Here is an 18,750-nt window from a genome sequence, read left to right as displayed (position 1 = left end):
AAGGAGACAGTGGTATTTCAGGGAGGAGATACACATCACCTGGCCCCTGTACCACTCAACTTCAGGAAGGAACAAGAGGCCGGGGCCCTAGACCTCAGCTGACACTGAACTATAAGGCATTGTTAGGGGTTTATCACAGTTTTTGGAAAGTGCTAATTTGTTCAACAGGCATACAAAGGTTTTGTAGAATGTCTATAGTAATGTGTCTGTGTCCGAGGAAATTTTGTTTCTATCTTAGATATATCAAAGAATGCCTCGGAGCCTAGCAGCCTTACTAAGCCAGGGAGCTGTGACAGTGTTTGTCTTGTAAAGGATCACAGGGACAGTAATTTGCATTAGGCCCCAACCTGTGTGACAGGTTGTCGTTCCTGGTGGTCAGTGTTTGGCCAGAGGCCCATTTCATCTGTGGGGTCCCTGTCTTATGGAAGAAGACAGATGAAAATGGCCACCCCATGGTTCTACCTGGCCTCTGGCCACACAGAAGTCCCCTGTGCTCTGTCCTGGGGAGACTGTGCTCTCGGGAGCAGTGACTTGCTGCCCGCTGCCTTGTGCAGAATGATCCTAGGGAATGAAATTCACAGGGACCCTTGCCGTGCCTTCACGGGGTGTGGGGGCCTGCCAAAGTAAACACTGGCTCCGTCGGCATTGCCTGCTCCCCACCTCGCACCCCATATGTTCAGGAAATCGACTCTATTTGCTGTTACTGTAAAGCTGACTGCCTCTGCCAGTCTGGACACAGAGTTCACTGATGGTATTTACACACGTGACTTCCATATTTGCCCCTTCACACTGAGCAACCCTCTGCGGCTACAGCTTATTATGAAGAGACTAAAGCTTAGGGGAGGAACATGTCAGTGGCCACAGAAGGTACGTGCCCTGTCGCCATGCCGTTCCCTGAGTACAGAGCTGTGTGGGGCCATTGTTCCCAGGACTCTGTCCTAGGCCCTTCACTGTATACCCTCATCTCTCAACACCAGCAGTCCTGCATAGCATTGAGGTTTCCCATCCTTCACAGCCCCTTTCCCAGTCACAAAGGAAATTGATGCCGTGACTCCACTTGGTTAAAGACCAGCGTCTCGTCCTAGCGTTTCTGTGGGATAGTCAAGTACAGACCTGTGAGCTGCATCCTTTTTAAGTGAATAATGACAGAAGCTTTGGACCTTCATCTTATTTCCTAGCTGCTGGCAAACAGAAGAGTGCCCAGTTCTTCCCAGTGTGTCCCATTGACTTGTGACAGCATGCAGAATAGCTGGGACTTCTGTGGGCCTCCTCCATGCCAGCAACAAAGCTAGAGATTGGCATACCCAGGGAGAAGGAGACTATGAACAGGAAATTCACATGCAATGGGCACCCACTGCTCAGTGTGAACACAGAGAGGCCGGTGGTCATCCTCTGCTCAGTGTGAACACAGAGAGGCCGGTGGTCATCCTCTGCTCAGTGTGAACACAGAGAGGCCGGTGGTCATCCTCTGCTCAGTGTGACCACAGAGAGGCCGGTGGTCATCCTCTGCTCAGTGTGACCACAGAGAGGCCGGTGGTCATCCTCTGCTCAGTGTGAACACAGAGAGGCCGGTGGTCATCCTCTGCTCAGTGTGAACACAGAGAGGCCGGTGGTCATCCTCAGCTCAGTGTGAACACAGAGAGGCCGGTGGTCATCCTCAGCTCAGTGTGAACACAGAGAGGTTGGTGGTCATCCTCAGCTCAGTGTGAACACAGAGAGGCCGGTGGTCATCCTCAGCTCAGTGTGAACACAGAGAGGTTGGTGGTCATCCTCAGCTCAGTGTGAACACAGAGAGGCCGGTGGTCATCCTCTGCTCAGTGTGAACACAGAGAGGCCGGTGGTCATCCTCTGCTCAGTGTGAACACAGAGAGGCCGGTGGTCATTCTCTGCTCAGTGTGAACACAGGCTGGTGGTCATCCTCAGCTCAGTGTGAACACAGAGAGGCCGGTGGTCATCCTCAGCTCAGTGTGAACACAGAGAGGCCGGTGGTCATCCTCAGCTCAGTGTGAACACAGAGAGGTTGGTGGTCATCCTCAGCTCAGTGTGAACACAGAGAGGCCAGTGGTCATCCTCAGCTCAGTGTGAACACAGAGAGGTTGGTGGTCATCCTCAGCTCAGTGTGAACACAGAGAGGCCGGTGGTCATCCTCTGCTCAGTGTGAACACAGAGAGGCCGGTGGTCATTCTCTGCTCAGTGTGAACACAGGCTGGTGGTCATCCTCAGCTCAGTGTGAACACAGAGAGGCCGGTGGTCATCCTCAGCTCAGTGTGAACACAGAGAGGCCAGTGAACACCCTCAGCTCAGTGTGAACACACAGAGTCCAGCAGGCATACTCTGCTCGGGATGACAGACGGCCCACCTGACCCTGGCCCAGTTCCCATGAGTATGAAAAGCAGACTTGTTGGCTACTCTTGAGGTTCAGTATGCACAGGGCATCTTCATGGAGAGATGTGGTGTCCTCATTATCCCAGCCTCTCAGGTGCAGCCGCCACCTTGTTCTTCCCCGTGGTTGTTGATAGCAGAGTTTTCCAGGCTGATAGTTTTCCCCTGCTGATAGGAGAGTGGAAACAGAACTCGATACCTGAATGTGGATGGCAGCGAGACCTGTGCTGGCCATATGACTAAACAGATAGGAAGATTTTTACAGATCGGCAAAGACAGAAGACGTGTGGCTGACTGGCCGCTCTCACTGTGCAGTACAGGCTCTTAGGAGGAATTGTTCATGTGTGTGAGAGCATGAGTGTGGGGCAGATACGCACATATGCGCATATGCTTGCCGTGGGTCAAAGTCAGCTGTCCTCCTTGATGACTCTCCATGGTCTTTGGTTTTTGCTTGGTGGTGGTGGTGGTGGTGGTGGTGGTGGTGGTGGTGGTGGTGGTGGTGGTGGTGGTGGTGGTGGTGATGGTGGTGGTGGTTGAGTCAGAGTCTTTCCCTGAACATGGCGCTTACTAATTAATTAGATTGGCTGGCCAGTGAGCCCCTGCCATCTCCCTGTCTCCACTTTCTCTCTGGGGTTGTGGTGTGCACTTCTGTGCCCTGCTTTTTATTCAGTGTTGGGAATCTGAACTCTGGTTCTCATGTGTGCGTGGCAAGCATTTTATTTGGCTGGGCCATCTCTCCAGCCTCTTGTTTTATCTGCTACAGTGATGTCACCTACTGTGGACATTTAAATTATTTGTCCTCCTGTTACGTACAGTCAGCAGTGATAACTATTAACAGTTTGTGAACCGCAGGGTCTTCTTAATGGTAGGACGCATAGCAGGGAACTGGAGTACAGATCCAGATGTGCACAATGCCCTCTGTGGGAATGCACCAGGCACACCAGGGTCACCTGTTGTAGCTCACGGTAGTGGAGCTGAGCAGTTCCATTAACCCACTTCAGGAGCGGCCCACAGAGCCAGTTCAACCACACAGTGGCTCTGTGTTGAAACCTGTTTCATTTAGCAGATTCAACAAAACTACCATCTGTGACCTTAAAACCACCTGGACATGGTGTCTGCTGCAGCTCAGTAGTAGTTCCTCCCACAGTGGCCTGCATCATAAAACCCCAGGCCCCTCTGTTATCTAGACACACCAGAGGCTGCACTCAGTTCCTCATCTGGATCCATTTCTTTATTTTCAAGTAAAGCTTTCATTAACTGATGGGAGAGTATATCATCAGTGTGTTTATAAAGATTCTACTGAATCTTCCCAACACACAGTATTTATTTACTTATTATAATACTGGGAAATGAATTCAAGGCCTTGCACATCCTAGGTAAGTGCTCTGCCACTAAACCATGTTCCCATCCCCACCCCCATTAACAAAAACTATAAAAACAGAAACATAATACAGCTCTTTGTGGTCATACAAGTGGTTTTGTCATCCCATACTGGACTCTGTGCCTCCTACTTTACCTGTCTCTCCCTTTAACCTCTGATGTCATTTTAAAGGAAATCCTGATATCAGGTGATTGTCACCTATAAATATTTCAACAGAGAAAACATTGGCTATTAAGTAAGAACTTCCATCAATGTGACTTTGTTGCTAAGTAATTTTTTTTAAGTTTTTTGTTTTTTTTAGACAAGGTCTCTCTATGTCACCCTTGCTGTTCTAGAACTTACTATGTTGTCCAAGCTGTCCTTGAACTCAGAGAGCTCTGCCTCTGTCTCTGCCTCTGCCTCTTGAGATGGAATCGTGCATGAGTGTGCATGCATGTATGCGTGTGTGTAGAAAAATGTGCATGTGTGAGTGCAGGTACCCATGGAGGCCAAAAGAAGGTGTCAAATCCTTTAGCACTGCAGTTACAGGCAGTTGTGAGACACTGGGTGTGGGGTGCTAGAAATAGTTTGACTAACTACTGTGCAAGTAATGGATTTTGGCCTAGGTACAGAGAGAAATAAGGTTGGCTTCATAGAATAGGGCCTTAAACTAATTCCATTGGCAGTGGCAATGTATGAAAACAAAAGGTACAAAAACCAAGAGAAAGGTCCTATGTGGTCCCAGAAAGGTGAAGCAGAGAGCGCAGAGAGCCCCACGGGCTGGTGCAGTCTGCCACTGGAGTCCGCTTGTGTCTTCAGCGCCCCCCTTAGGAAGCTGGTGGAAGAAATGCAGGTTCCATCAGGTCTGAGGAGAGGCGGCCTGTACAGCTTATCAAGGCCTAGAACCTCAGCCTCTGTCATATTTGAGTGCCTGCTTTAGCTGGGGTTCTGAACATGTTTAAGTCCTTCCCAGCTTGTCTGCACACAGACTAGAACACTGAGACTGGAGTCATGGAAACCTGCACAACTGCAATAAGGGAAATGAACGACCCTCTGAGCACAGCAAGACAGCCATGTGGATGGGCAGGAAGACGGTGTTGTTAAAATGTCGATCCTGTTGACATAGTCAGCATGGCTGCCAAAGTCCCCAGCAGTGACTTTGAAGGTCTCCTCATACTTGTAAACGTTGTGAAAAGACAGATGAGCTTGGACAGCAACCCAGTCTAAAGGACATGGAGAGCGTTTCAGTGGATGCTGAGGAGTCCGTTTGGAGAGTAGGCAGTGTGGGAACCGCTCTCTTCTCTTACCTGGTAAATCAAGCCAGGGTCCTTGTGTGTAGCCACAGATAGGTACACGCCTTGCAGTGTGGACACCATGCCCTGCCATCAGGGAAGCAACCTTGAGACAGCTCGGACTCTGTCCCTTCTGCTGCATCTCTTTATTGTACCTGATGACAAAGCAGAGATGAGGAGACATAGCCCCTGATGTAATGCTCTGTACATGCACAGTAACTGCCTGAGTGCTTTGCTCTCTGCCTTGATACACTGGGCTGGGAGATGTGGATGTCACTACTTTAGAGGGTGTATTCTGTCTTAGCAGCTTGTCTCAGGAATTATAAAAAAAGCCTGACAAAATGTCAATAATGAAATTCTCATGAGTTTGTATTTACACTTGCACTCCCTCCTGCTTATCTGCTTATGCACAGTAGAACACTGCACAGTGGTCCATTCTTGCCTTTGTTTTCTACAGTACACCTTCTGGAACTTCATACCCAAGAACTTATTTGAACAGTTCAGAAGAATAGCCAACTTTTATTTTCTCATCATCTTCCTGGTACAGGTAAGGACAGTACTGACTTCCTGTCTTTGCAAATGCCATTTGATTCTCAAGTGACACACAGTCACTAACATCAAGGACTTAGCACCCTAAGTGCTGTCATTCATTCTTGTGTTCTCAAGGCTTAGCCCAGCTCTGTCCCTCCAGATCCTTCTGCGTGCATGAACCTTCCTGTGCCCACTTCCCAGCCATACAAGGAGACAGGGCAAGATCTCCAGCCATACCTGGCATCTCCACTTCCTACTTTCTGGTACTCAGAGAAAATGCAAAGCAGTTGTACATCCAGAGAGGCAAGGATACGGCAAGGATGTGGGCAGATGCTGCCAGTTCAGTACACGTCCTAAATAGCAGTATAATATTTTTCTAAATTATTCTAAGTATGACTATAAAGGACCTCAAACTTCCTAGCATAATGTCTGTCAGAACTAACTCACTCGTTACACCTGAAAAATGTACTAAATGAAACAACGTATCCTGTGTCACACTTGTGAATGTACTAAATGAAACAATGTATTCTGTGTCACACTTATGAATGGACTAAATGAAAATATGTATTCTGTGCCAAACTAATGAATGGACTAAATAAAACATTGTATTCTGTGTCAGACTTGTGCCCTAGCCACATACTGATATGGTTTCCTTAAGCACACCCTTTAAGGAGCCTCCCTCAGCATTATAGTCACTAGGACAGGGTGGTTACCCTTCTGTGCGTGTTACTAGGCAAGGAGACATCCAGCAAAGTGCTTTGAGGCAGGAAGAAGCTGGATTGGAAAAAGACTGGGCTGGACCAGCTTGCTATCAGATTGCTAGGTGTTTGCAAGGTGACTCCATGACTCTCTTTTTGCCTCAGTTGATCATCGACACACCCACAAGTCCAGTGACAAGCGGGCTCCCACTCTTCTTCGTCATTACTGTCACAGCCATCAAGCAGGTAGGACTTGGATACTTATTTGTGGTTTCTTGTAATGATTGATTTTTGTCATAGTGAGCTTGGTGTTAGATGGTGGACAGGGTGACTGCAGATGTGCAGTACCACCCTTTAATATCACAAGTATATGTCATCAGTGTGACTTAGTGTGAGGGTGTCAGTCAAACTCCATTATCTACCTGTGATCCAATTGCTGCATCTCCTTGCTGTGGAGTGGGTTTGCCCGTCCCCCTTTGTGTGTTCTGTGCTTTGGAAGTAATTACTAAGTGCAGCCTAAGAGTTAAGGAGTGCAGACATGCTTCTCCTTCATAACCAAGTGTGTAAATTATTGCAAATTCTTACTCAAGGTGATTTGTCTAATACCCCGCTATCTGTATTTGGTTGTTTACCAATATCAACATGGATTTACAAATATTTATTTTAAACTTCGGACCATAATCCAATAATGTTTAAATTGTTCTTACTTAAGCCATTACTAGTTCATCCCGTTGGATTCTGTCTTCCTTAAGCATGCCTTTCCTTTGGTTGTTTATTTACCATTTCCTGCGGGGTTGAGGGGATTTCCTTCTCACTTTCTGAGCTAACATTAGCCATGGACAGCATAGCAAAGACTGAGACATAATTTAAGTGCCTTTAAATTTACCCTATTTTTTCCTCAAAAGTCTTACAATTTTAGTTGTTAGTTTAGGTAACATTTCATGATAATTTTAAATACAGTACAGTGTATAAACTAAATCGTATGTGTGTTTATTCTGCATGTAGGTGTTCAGTGACAGTTAGTGAGAGCCCGTGTCCCCCATTTCGAGGGTTTGTGTCTGTTTCAGCTTTGTTCCACTGACTCATCTCCATCACTAGGTTGTTTCATGCACTGACTCCTTACTGAAGCTCTGTAGTACAGTTTTGCAGCTAATGTATAAACGGAACAATTCCGCTATTTTGGACCTTGATCCTTATCATTTTCACATAAATTTTTGGATCAAATGTTAAGTTTTTAAAAATATTTGTACATTTTTTAATTAAAAAAAAAGATCTCACAGCCAGGAAAGCAAGTAGCTATGTTGCACCAGGGGTTGCCTCCATTCTAGGTGGGTGGCCTAGTTTGTTTCAGCTAATTCATAAGGAAGTTAAGTTTGTAGAGCAGTGGTTGGGTCTCAGCCTCCTTAACGCTGCAACTCTAGTATAGTTCCCCATTATTTTCATTGCTACTTCATAACTGTAATTTTGCTATTGTTATGAATCATAATGTAAATATCTGTTTCCAATGGTCTTATGTGACCTCTGTGAAAGGTTGTTCAATCCCCAAGGGGTCACAACCCACAAGCTGAGAACCACTGCTATAGAGAGTCAGGTTTGCTTCAGGTTGAAACAAGTTAGAATCAGTCGGTCACTGGTTTGGTGTCTTTGGATTGGAGAAGAAAGTAGGTCTACATTCTGAGCCAGCCAGAGCGGCTGGATTCCAGTGTACTGTCCATCCTCCCAGGCCCACTTAACCTCACCCCTGAATGTGCTTCTGCCCAGGCCTGGCCTGCTCACCGTTGTGAGATAAAGGGAATATCTTCTTAACCTCAGAGAGGTGGCCAGGGAGTGTCCCTGGGAAAGCTGTCTCAGGAACATGCTGTCCTTTCTGACTGACCTCTTTCTGGCAGTGTAATGTTCGAAAGGCTGGTCCACACTCTAACATGTCAGAGCTTTCATCTGTGTCATCAGTGAGAGGCGCTCTGGTGTCTGTGTGTAAACCTGACGGGTGTATCCCATAGTCTGTGGGAACACTTGGCCTCTGTGCTTGTCATCCCTAGGGATGCACACTCCTCAGAGTCTTTGTGTGGACACTGGTTTGTTCTGTTCCTGATTCTTTTTTTTTTTTTTTCCGGAGCTGGGGACCGAACCCAGGGCCTTGCGCTTCCTATGTAAGCGCTCTACCACTGAGCTAAATCCCCAGCCCCGTTCCTGATTCTTTGTATACTAATTTATTTTGATTTTCTCTTCCCCTCCCCCTATGTATAAACGAAGATTGATGGATGTAGATCCTTAATTCCTGGGGTATACCTACAGGTAGAATTGCTCTAAGCTTCTGAGGAACTGCCTAGACATTCACCCTGAACAAGCAAACCATCGTGCTCATGGCCCACAGGCTCACTCCCGATGTGGTCTCAGCCTGTCACAGCTCCCTCACTGTGTGACTGGTGGCCTGTGTCTCCCTGGTGGCCAGTAAGGCCAGGGATCTTTCTACAAACTTGCAGGCATCTGTAAATCTCTAGAGACCTGTCCCCTGCCTGTTTCACATGGTCTACATCCTTCTGCACAGCACTGGATAGCATAAATTTCCACTTCTGCATTTAGAATTCACGTTTTCATTTGAGATGTCTGGATGATTTGCAGAATGTCAACTTATAAGTAAATTCTTTCCCAAGAGAAAGCAGTGTAGCCAGCCAACAGCAGGTGTGTCAGGTGGCTGGCTTTGGGGTTTACTCTATAACCTGATGGATGTGGGGTCTCCACATGGGGCGTGTGTGTGTGTGTGTGTGTGTGTGTGTGTGCGCCCGCGCGCGTGTGGTCTGTTTGTGAGACCCTTGGCACCAGTTCTTGCCATAAGACAGTAAGGATGTGTTTATTATCATCATCATTATTGCTATTACTTGTTTTGGGAATTTTGAACAATGTGAAGTAGCAGGAGCAGGACCTCTGTGAGTTCCAGGCCCACTTAACAGTGCGCTCTGGACCAGGCTTAAGTACATAGTGATCCCACCATCTTAGTTGCTTTCCGTGGCTGTGTCAAAATATCACGACCTAAAAGCAAATTGGGGAGGAAAGGGTCAGTGGAAGCTGTGGAGGAGGGTTGCTCACTGGCTTTACGTGTCCAGGGTTGCTCAGCCTGCTTCCTTATCTAGCTCAGGACCACTTGCCCAGGGTGGCACCTCCCACAGTGAGATGGGCCCTCTACACCAGTTATTAGCCAAGAAAATACTGGACAGACTTGCCTATAGGCCAGTCTTTCCTTTTCTTTCTTTTTTTCTTTTCTTTTCTTTCTTTTTTTTCTTTTTTTTCTTTTTTCGGAGCTGGGGACCGAACCCAGGGCCTTGTGCTTGCTAGGCAAGCGCTCTACCACTGAGCTAAATCCCCAACCCCTCTATAGGCCAGTCTTGTAGGAGAACTTTCTCCCATGATTCTACCTTGTGTTAACTTACCCCACCCCAAACAAAACTAAACAAAACCCAAACAAGCAAACCAACCAGGGAGAGATCTTATCTAAAATAATAATTTTAAAAAAGGAAAAAGAAGCTAAATGCTGTTGGTTTATCTTTGTTTCTCCCTTGCAGTCATCTGGAAGTGCAGGTTGGAAAACAATGCACCTTTGTTTTCAGAGCCTGGCGCTGAGCGTGGTTGGCCAACACAGTCCGTACCTGGGCACTGCACTGCCGAGCCACTGTGGAGGCTGGGTCACTGCAGGATCCTCACGCCTGACTCCACTCTGGCCCGAGTCACTCCTTGTGAAAGAATTTTTCCAAGCAAAGGTCTTGGTTCTATATAGAAGTGTTAATTACAAAGATTATACCAGCAGCTATAATTGCAGAACCATAAAGTAGCCTAAATGTTGGTGAGAATCCAGCTGTGAGGACAGGGGAGTTGAGAGCACCCAGGCTGGACCGTGCTCAGCCACAGCTGTTTTAAACACACCTTCTCTGTCTCTCTGGGTTTAGGGTTATGAAGACTGGCTTCGACACAAGGCAGACAGTGCCATGAACCAGTGCCCCGTGCACTTCATTCAACATGGCAAGCTGGTGCGGAAGCAGAGTCGGAAGCTGAGGGTAAGGGCACAGCTCGTCTGCCTGGCTTACCAACATGTGTTTCAGAATCATTTTTAAGGGAACTGTTCAAAGCAGGTTGACCATTAATGCCCCGGTGTTGGTCTCAGGAGGTGGCCAAGCACCTAGCCACATACAGTGGGGTGGCATCCCCTTCTAAGGACCACAGACATACATATGTTTGCTAGTCCCATTACACTTATTAGTCATGGCTGTGTGCATGTTTGTTTTAAGCATGTTTGGTGTATAAATGTCATCTCATGTGTCCGTGCTTCCGAGAGACCCTTCTCTTCTGGGACAGAAGCTTGGAAAGTTTTCCTAGAGTCAAGAGTCAGGAGGCTCAGGCCCAGGGCAGATAGGCAAAGCTTAGGGAAGGCTGCCACATGGCCACTGTACTCGGGTCCTAGCCTGAGTGCAGTTCCTGTAATGATGGGCTCTCTGCTGCAGGGTCTCCCATACTTGTAGGTAGACACGGCTCCTTTCTTAAAGCAGAAGTAAATGGTGTCTGCTGCAGGAGAGTGTATCTGCAGTGTAGTAGCCCCTGAGGAGAACCATGTGCTCAGTATCTCATATCCAGGGTTTAGAAGCGAACAGCAATAAACTGGTTCCTTGGGACGATGCCCTTTTCTTAGAAGGTACAGGAGGCTCTTAGGAAACCAGTCCTGTACTTTGTGTCCCTCCTAATCTTTTGTTTTGGATCAGGTGATGGAAGCAGTAGAGAAGGCCTTCTTTGTACTTGTCCCAGCCTGTGTCTGGGATTTGCTCATTCCACATTGCTGTGTCCTCTCCACCCAGTCCAGGCCCCCACTCCCATCTGCCTCTGCACAGTGAACAGCTGCAGCTCCTTCTTCCTTGCCCCGAGCAGAGCCCTTGGTGTGTGTTCTGAGCACACCCATTCAGACATCCAAGCTCACACGGCTGCTTGTAGCCTCTGCCACAAAACGGCTGGGAACTTCTGTGTGCAGGATTTTGTATGAAACTCAGTTTTGTTTCTTTTGATCTAAAACTCAACTACTGGTTGAATTGTGAAGCCCTTTCTGGTTGAAGAGAGACCACCCAACACTTTCCAGAATGGCTGCCTATTCCAGCTTGCTAATGGCCTGCAGGTGCCCATCTTGGGGGCCCACCAGCTTAGGGGTGCATTTGTTTCTCCTTCAGTTGCTCTGTCATCCTGGTGATGGGTTTGTCTCCTGGTGCCATGTGCCTGTGCTCATTTTCTGTCTGGAATCCTTTTATGCAACAATTTATCCCTCACTGTTTCCTCGTGTGTTCAATGAGGCTCCTGTTACTGTCAGGTTTGAGAGTTTGTGTCTCTGTAAGAGTATTTAGTTCAACTGTGTGCCTGTCACTCTCTTTACAAGGCTTTCTGGAAGCAAGAATTTGTAAAGGAGGAAATTCCCACTGCTCAGTTTACCCGTTAGGGGTCTCAGTTTTGATATTGCGATTAAATACTCCCTTTAAAAAATTCTTTAACTTTATTCTTCTCTTACATATCACATCCTGGTCACGGCTTCTCTTCCTGTTCCTCAGTTCCTCCCCATGCCATGTCTCCTCCCCCATCCACTCCTCCTCCATTTCCCTTTAGAAAAGGGCAGGTGTCTCATACATATCAACCAAATATGGCATAATGATTAAATATTCTTCGCCCAGCCCTGGAGCCCAAAAATTTGCCACTAGGGCTTTCTAATTTCTGATTTAATGTTTTCATTTGAGCTCTCTGAGCTTCTGTTGTTGTAAGGTATGAAGTTCAGGTCAGAACTCTGTGTTCAGCAATCTTAATTTCCTCCTGCACAGAGCTTCTTGTACTCCTCTATTAGTAAAGTGTGTGTGTGTGTGTGTGTACATGTACATGTGTGTGTTTATATGTGAGTGTGTGCATGTGCATGTGTGTGCACCAACATGTGTATGTGTCTGTGTGTCTCTGTGTCTCTGTGTGTGTGTATATGTTTGTGTGTGTGTGTGTGTGTGTGTGTGTGTGTGTGTGTGTGTGGTATGACACACTATCACTATACTGACTCAGCTCTTCATGATTGGGATGGCTGGATCAACTGCAGTTGGCTCCATCACGGTGCTCCAGTATTCTAGAACCCATCCTTCCCACTCAGTTTTTAGTTAGCCACTGTACTTGTCAGATCCCTTGTTATGATGAGACATGGGTTTCACTAAACCAAGGTCCATTTGGGAGAGTGACTCTGGTCTTAGACCCTCAGAAGTCACTGTGAGCATCTCCCACTCTCAGTTAGAAGTTGACAGGCTTGGGATGCTCTGACTCTGCACAGGGCACCATGAGTCCATCAAAGCAGCAGGGACGCTCTGCAGCCAGCACAGCCATCCTGTCTGCTGTCACAGAAATGCCTACACCACTGAGGAAATAATGGAAGACACAAAACAAGGTTTAGTTAATGGTCACATATAGGCTAACCTGCAGTTGAGCTATCCATCTTGCCAACTTCCATGGCAGCTCAATGAGGGGCCACTGAGAGCTCTCAGAGCAAGCTTGGAACCCTGTCTGATTGAACCCCTCAAGGGCTACTTCACTCTCAAGCACTCTAACCAATCATGAGCTCAGCCTTCTTGGTCTGAATTAGTGATAATCTTGTTAGAGAGTTGTCTGTGTTTTCACTGACACAATGTGCTGTCCTGGTTACCCTGGAGCTGCTCTGGTTTGCAGTGGCCCACAGAGGCCCAGGGCAGCCTTGTTCCAGCAGAAAGCCCCCACTGGATCTTTGCTAGAGTCACATCTGTTTTTTTTTTTCTTTTTTTTTTTTCGGAGCTGGGTACCGAACCCAGGGCCTTGCGCTTGCTAGGCAAGCGCTCTACCACTGAGCTAAATCCCCAACCCCTAGAGTCACATCTGTATCCTAGGGCACTGTGGTGCAGGATACAGGAGGAGAACGAATTCCAGCCCAGGGTAAGCTGGGCACAAAGGTGGCCTCTCTGTGACCATACTGTCTCCATGTCTTGCAGGTTGGGGATATTGTCATGGTGAAGGAAGATGAGACCTTTCCCTGTGACCTGATCTTTCTCTCCAGCAACCGGGCAGATGGGACATGCCACGTCACCACAGCCAGCTTAGACGGAGAGTCGAGCCATAAAGTAATGTGCCTGGATTTGGGTGCAGCTCAGGGTCGTGGCTGACTGAGATCCTGTGTACAGACTAAGCACATCTGTGCTCTCCGAGCTCACTCACGGCTCATAGCAGGGTCATCCTAGGGGTCAGCCCTGGGCCCTTCCCTTAACTTTTGCTGTTTCCCATTTTTACCTCTCCTTTCCTCCCTTGATGTTTGTGACAACCACAGTCTGAGGTGAACAGACACACCTGCCATTACCCAGCCTTAAGCAGATTGTTTGAATACCAGCGTTTTCACTCTCTTGGTAAAAATCCATGTTTTCCCTATCCTAGTGATAATCTTGTTGGAGAGCTGTCTGTGCAGGTAGACCTCTGCAGATAATAGCTGTTACTTCAGTGTCTTTTTAAATTATCCCAAGTCATTTTCTGGAACTATTAATTAATTGTTTGAACTCCATATGGAATTCTATACTAGATTTAAAAACTTTGACAATTAGGTGAGCAAAAAAAAATTAGTACTGTTAATTTACAGGATTGTTTTTTAACTTAAAAGTCTGGAAGGAGGTACTTCTGTGAGATAGTGAAAGCTGACAACTGGTGCTTCTGGCAGCGCCTCATGTCAGCCTCTGAGACCCTAGAACAGATTCCTGCAGGTGCAGGCAGCCATGCTGTGAGACAGGACACTTGTATATGATTAGCAAAGGATGTGGCATCCTTGGGAGTCATCCATGGTACTGTCATACATGGCCTGCAGGTGGTTTCATATTTTCTAGGTAGGCCATCCCAGGAGGTTCAGCACCCTTCTTTACGCACTGTGGAGCAGCGCTCCCTTGGGGGAGAGGCTCCTAGTACTTGAGTTGTTGAGCCTGTGAGCCACTCACCCTCCTGGACAAAGCCTGCTCTGTGGACCTGTCTTCCGTTCCAGGAAGACTATGACGGCTCAGACAGAATGGCCCAGTATCCAGATAGATCTGAGACCAGGGGCTTAGTCCTGTTCTGGGCAGTGTCAGCAGCGGCAGTAGCGGCGAGTCTAGGCAATGCTGGGGTCCTGCTGCTCTGCACTCCTGTGTGTTTGCACGCTGCACCTGTCTGGTTCATCCATCATTTCTGTACATTTGGTTTGGCTCTGGGGGCTGAAGGTATGTGGAACCTTTCCTTGAAAGAACAGATTATGGGAAGGCTTCTACTGACCTCAGGGAATCTTACGCCGGTCACATGACCTCAGCCTGGCCTTTCGGGATGTTTTACATCTGTGAAAGGCTGTCAGATCCCTGATTAGAAACCTCCTCCAGATTCTCAGTGCACAACAAGAGCTTGAACGGCACAAACAATGATGTAGCCACCTGTATACTTGAGCCACGTGGTGCCATGCATCCCAACACTCACTATCAGAGCTGTAAGCAGAGACGAAAGGGCACCCTTCCTCCTGACCAGACCCTGGCACACGCCTGTGCTCCTCTCTTCTCCTTCCTAGGTAAAGGAGATGCATCCCCACGTGTACCTGTGCACAATCCCACAGGTGCTAACTAGGCCATATGGCCCTGGGCAGCACCACATGCCAGCTGGCATCTGTCTAGAAGTGCAGTTCTTGGGCCTCCTGCTCAAACTTGCTGCCCTGAGATCTGAAGGGTGACCTTACAGCAATGGCCTGGCAGCCTCCCCGGGATTTAGATGCTCTTAGTTGAGAGTCGAGGGACCTTGTGGTTTAAACAGTTGAACAGCTTTGGAGAGCAGTGACAGGAGGATGTTTGGTGGCAGGGTTTGGGGAACAAGACCAACTGATGCTTCTAGCATCTCCTAGGAGCTACAGTACTTTGCCTGAAGGAAGAGGAACACGTGGGTGATTGACAGCTCTTCCAGGGTCAGTGCATCAGGTTTAACGAAGTCCCAGGCTTGCCCTTCATCCTGTAGTTCTGAGATGAGGATGCTGGGTAAGCATGGAAGTCAGAGTTCCTGTCATCCACCAGTGGAGCAATAGCCAAGTCTCATCTTTCCATGACCCTTTGCATCCAGACTCACAGTAGGACATCCAAACTCACAGTAGGACTCATAGGATGTGCATGAAGATCAAATTCTGGATGGGTGCCAGAAACCAGAAGCAGTGAGGTTCAGAGTGTGGCTTGTGTTTTCTTTCCTCCGCAGACTCACTACGCAGTGCAGGATACCAAGGGCTTCCACACAGAGGCGGATGTTGACAGCTTGCACGCCACCATTGAGTGTGAACAGCCACAGCCCGACCTCTACAAGTAAGCCAAGCACTCTGACCGGGAAAGCCCGGGTGCACTGCTGCGAAGGCCACTCTGGCTGTAGCCTAGCACCATGCAGACAGACCTGCAGCTTCTCCAGAAGGAAGCCTCGAGGTTCTTTATGTCTGTGTGTTAAGAAATGTCACGTAAGCCAGGGGAGAGGAAGTGCAGAGAGTAAGAGGAGAAAGTGGGAGGAGTGGGATGGCTGAGTTCCTCCAGTCCTGCGTGTTAGAGTGCTGAGCTTGCTGTGCTGTAGACTGAGTAATGAGGTGAGATTTTCTGTTGCCAGGTTTGTGGGGCGCATCAATGTTTACAATGACCTCAACGACCCTGTAGTGAGGTGAGTCTTCTTGGGAGGCCAAGCCTTTTCTCGTCTTTGTTCCAACAGAAGTTGGAACTTTGGTGGGTCCTACCATGCCACTTGGTGTAGGAGGCAGGGCCTTGCCTCGTAAGCACTTTCCACTCTCCCACGGTTACTCTGGGTTTGTCTGCACATGTTGATGTAATGAGGACCCCGGAACCTCGCACGTGACACTACCAGTGTGGAGCCTCCCGAGCTGCTCCAGGTCAGAGGCCTGTAGTACGGTTTTTAAATGAGGGAAGGGTGCAGACCTACTGTGAGCAGCACCGCACATGCTGTGCGATCAGAAGTCTCCTCCAAAGGCCTGTCCAGCAGCAGGTTGGCCTGCCTGTGGCCGTTACTGGGTTGAGAGACTCAGGGTTTCTTTCAGGCCCAACCAGGATGAGGGAGACACTGTGTGCTGGCCAGCCTCCTGCTCTGTCATCCGTTCCTCGGTGCCTGCAGTCAGGATGTGCATCTAAGAGAGAGCACCACTGGGCACTGATGAGCCCAACAGCCAGCCAGGGATTGGTCCTGGGAACCACCTCACATGTCCCCATCTACAAACCACATTCTGCCATGCCACCCATTGGAGACCTCTGTACCTCAGGCTGTTGTCTCTGCTGTGCTTGATGACAAAGTGTCTGGGTTTATTGCTTAGGAAATTGGCTTTTAATAGGTTTTGAAGTTGTCCTTTTCTTGCAGCTTAAGCAGTTCCAAATTATTGATATCCTGGTATCAATCTATGCTAAAAGGAAACATTTGTCTAGAAGTAGAGGCCGATTTCTTATGGGAGAAGTACCACGGAGTAAATAGTCACTGAGTGTTCATATCTGGCCTGTCCCTCATGGGACTCGGCAAGGCACTGCTTTAAGGCTGTCTGTGTGCCTCTTAGCTTGCATTGTTAATGGTTTATTTGTTTCTTTGTTTCTGAGACCGTATCTTACTATTAGCTAGAGGCCTTAAGCACTAATCCTCCACCCTCCACCTCCTGAGTGCTGGATCACAGTCTGGTGCCACTGTTTCGGTCCTGTCCTGCCTTTGTGGTGGTCACCCAGCAGCAGGGCTGTAGGACACCAACTTGTGGGAGGGGGAGGCATTGCTTTGTTTGCAGAGATACATTCCTATGGCTTTGGAGACTGGGCTGCGGATGACTGACTTATTTTGGATGAAAGAGCACATGAAGGGCTTTCTCGCTGCCCACGGATGAATCCGAGGAAGCCAGTGCTATGGACCCTGAGCTTCACCCTGACACAAAGCTGGGCCAAAGCGGGCACCGTGGTCCTAATGCTCTGATGCTATGATGCTAGCTAATGCTAGCTGATACTAGCTATACTAGCTGATGCTAGCTGATACTAGCTATACTAGCTATACTAGCTATACTGGCTATACTAGCTGATGCTAGCTTGAACTTAGCCTTTTAACATCAGAGTTGTTCAGCTTGTCCTTCGGATTTTTACGATGTTGATAAATGTTTGGAGTAATACAACCAGGAGGCAGATGTTTGCTTTCCTCAGCTCCCCTCCAGATTCCACTCAATTATATTCTTCCTCCATCTGTCCACACTAGAAGCAAAGTATTTCATCAAGTAAGTTATTTTTAGAGCTCTCAGAGACCCATTTAAGGTGAGGCCACTTGTTTTCATTAACACCTGTGACATGAGTTATCGTCAGCAAGTTGCTAACAGAAGCTGACAGCGTGCACAGGCGGCAGAGCCTTGTTGTCAGTGGCTGTCAGACCAAAAGCGCTGCCAGTTACCCGCTGACCACTTCCAGGAGGTGCTTGAGCAGTTTGCAGCCTTCCCTGCAGGCCTCCTGCAGGGTGCAATCTGATCTACATTGGCCAAGCACACTGGCCCTCTAAGTGTGGAATACTGCGCACATTTGTATCTCTGCGAAAGTGTGGATGAGTGGACACATAAGTTAAGGCAGGCGACGGGTTCTCCCGACACTGTGGGTCATGGGGACACTAGCAGTCCTGGAATCTGCACCCCGACACTGTGGGTCATGGGGACACTAGCAGTCCTGGAATCTGCACCCCAACACTGTGGGTCACTGGGTCACTAGCAGTCCTGGAATCTGCACCCCGACACTGTGGGTCACGGGGACACTAGCAGTACTGGAATCTGCACCCCGACACTGTGGGTCATGGGGACACTAGCAGTACTGGAATCTGCACAGTTAGTTCACTCATTTGAATTTCCCTGAACTGCTTGAAGGGAAGGCTCACAACCAGCCACTACCTGCAAATAATCTTTGCATGCTGAGCTCCCATTACCGGGCCCGAGTCCCAGCCTCCCTTCACACTCAGAAATGTGCATACACCAAGTAGGAGTCTCCATGCCCTGAGGATGGGAGAGAAACAGCTGAAGAATGAGTGAGACTCAAAGTTTGAGCCTTTTCAGACCATTCTGAGGTCCCAGCCCAGCGGCTCTCACAGTGGAGGTGTGTTGGGAGAGGATGCTGGCCCTGCCTTCAGGTCTCTTTTGTAGCAGATCTAGGTGACATTTCTGGTGTCCCCAAGTGTTTTAGGTGGCACAGATAGGGACCCCATCTGAGGGTTCTGTGACCTCTGGTGGGACATCATCGAACATTCAAGCTCTTGGTTATTTGAGAGTGAGTTGCAGGTGATCTACTTCCCTGAGGCCTCTCCAATGGTCGGTGTGAAGCTTCAGTCCCTGAGAGTGGCAGGCCACGAAAACAGGGCTAGATACAGTCTGGCAGACAACGTCTCCACCTCAGGGAATCCAGTGCTTATGCAGATGGACTTGGCTGTCTTCAGTGTA

General features: G+C 48.3%; 1 protein-coding gene across 10 annotated transcripts in view; it reads left to right on the top strand.

Moving 5' to 3' along the window:
- Atp11a (ATPase phospholipid transporting 11A) overlaps positions 1–18,750 on the top strand; it is a 109,924-nt gene that overhangs the window by 48,619 nt on the left and 42,555 nt on the right. For all 10 annotated transcript variants that reach the window (NM_001107324.2, NM_001415017.1, NM_001415018.1 and 7 more), the window contains exons 3-8: positions 5,492–5,581; positions 6,429–6,509; positions 10,205–10,312; positions 13,277–13,405; positions 15,522–15,625; positions 15,915–15,965. In NM_001107324.2, coding sequence (NP_001100794.2) covers positions 5,492–5,581; positions 6,429–6,509; positions 10,205–10,312; positions 13,277–13,405; positions 15,522–15,625; positions 15,915–15,965 — 563 coding nt within the window. The remainder of the gene's footprint in view (positions 1–5,491; positions 5,582–6,428; positions 6,510–10,204; positions 10,313–13,276; positions 13,406–15,521; positions 15,626–15,914; positions 15,966–18,750) is intronic.

Source organism: Rattus norvegicus, chromosome 16 (assembly GCF_036323735.1).
Source record: "Rattus norvegicus strain BN/NHsdMcwi chromosome 16, GRCr8, whole genome shotgun sequence".
NCBI lineage: Eukaryota > Metazoa > Chordata > Mammalia > Rodentia > Muridae > Rattus > Rattus norvegicus.
Note: the sequence above shows the minus strand (reverse complement) of the source record. Positions and strands in the feature narration are given on the sequence as shown.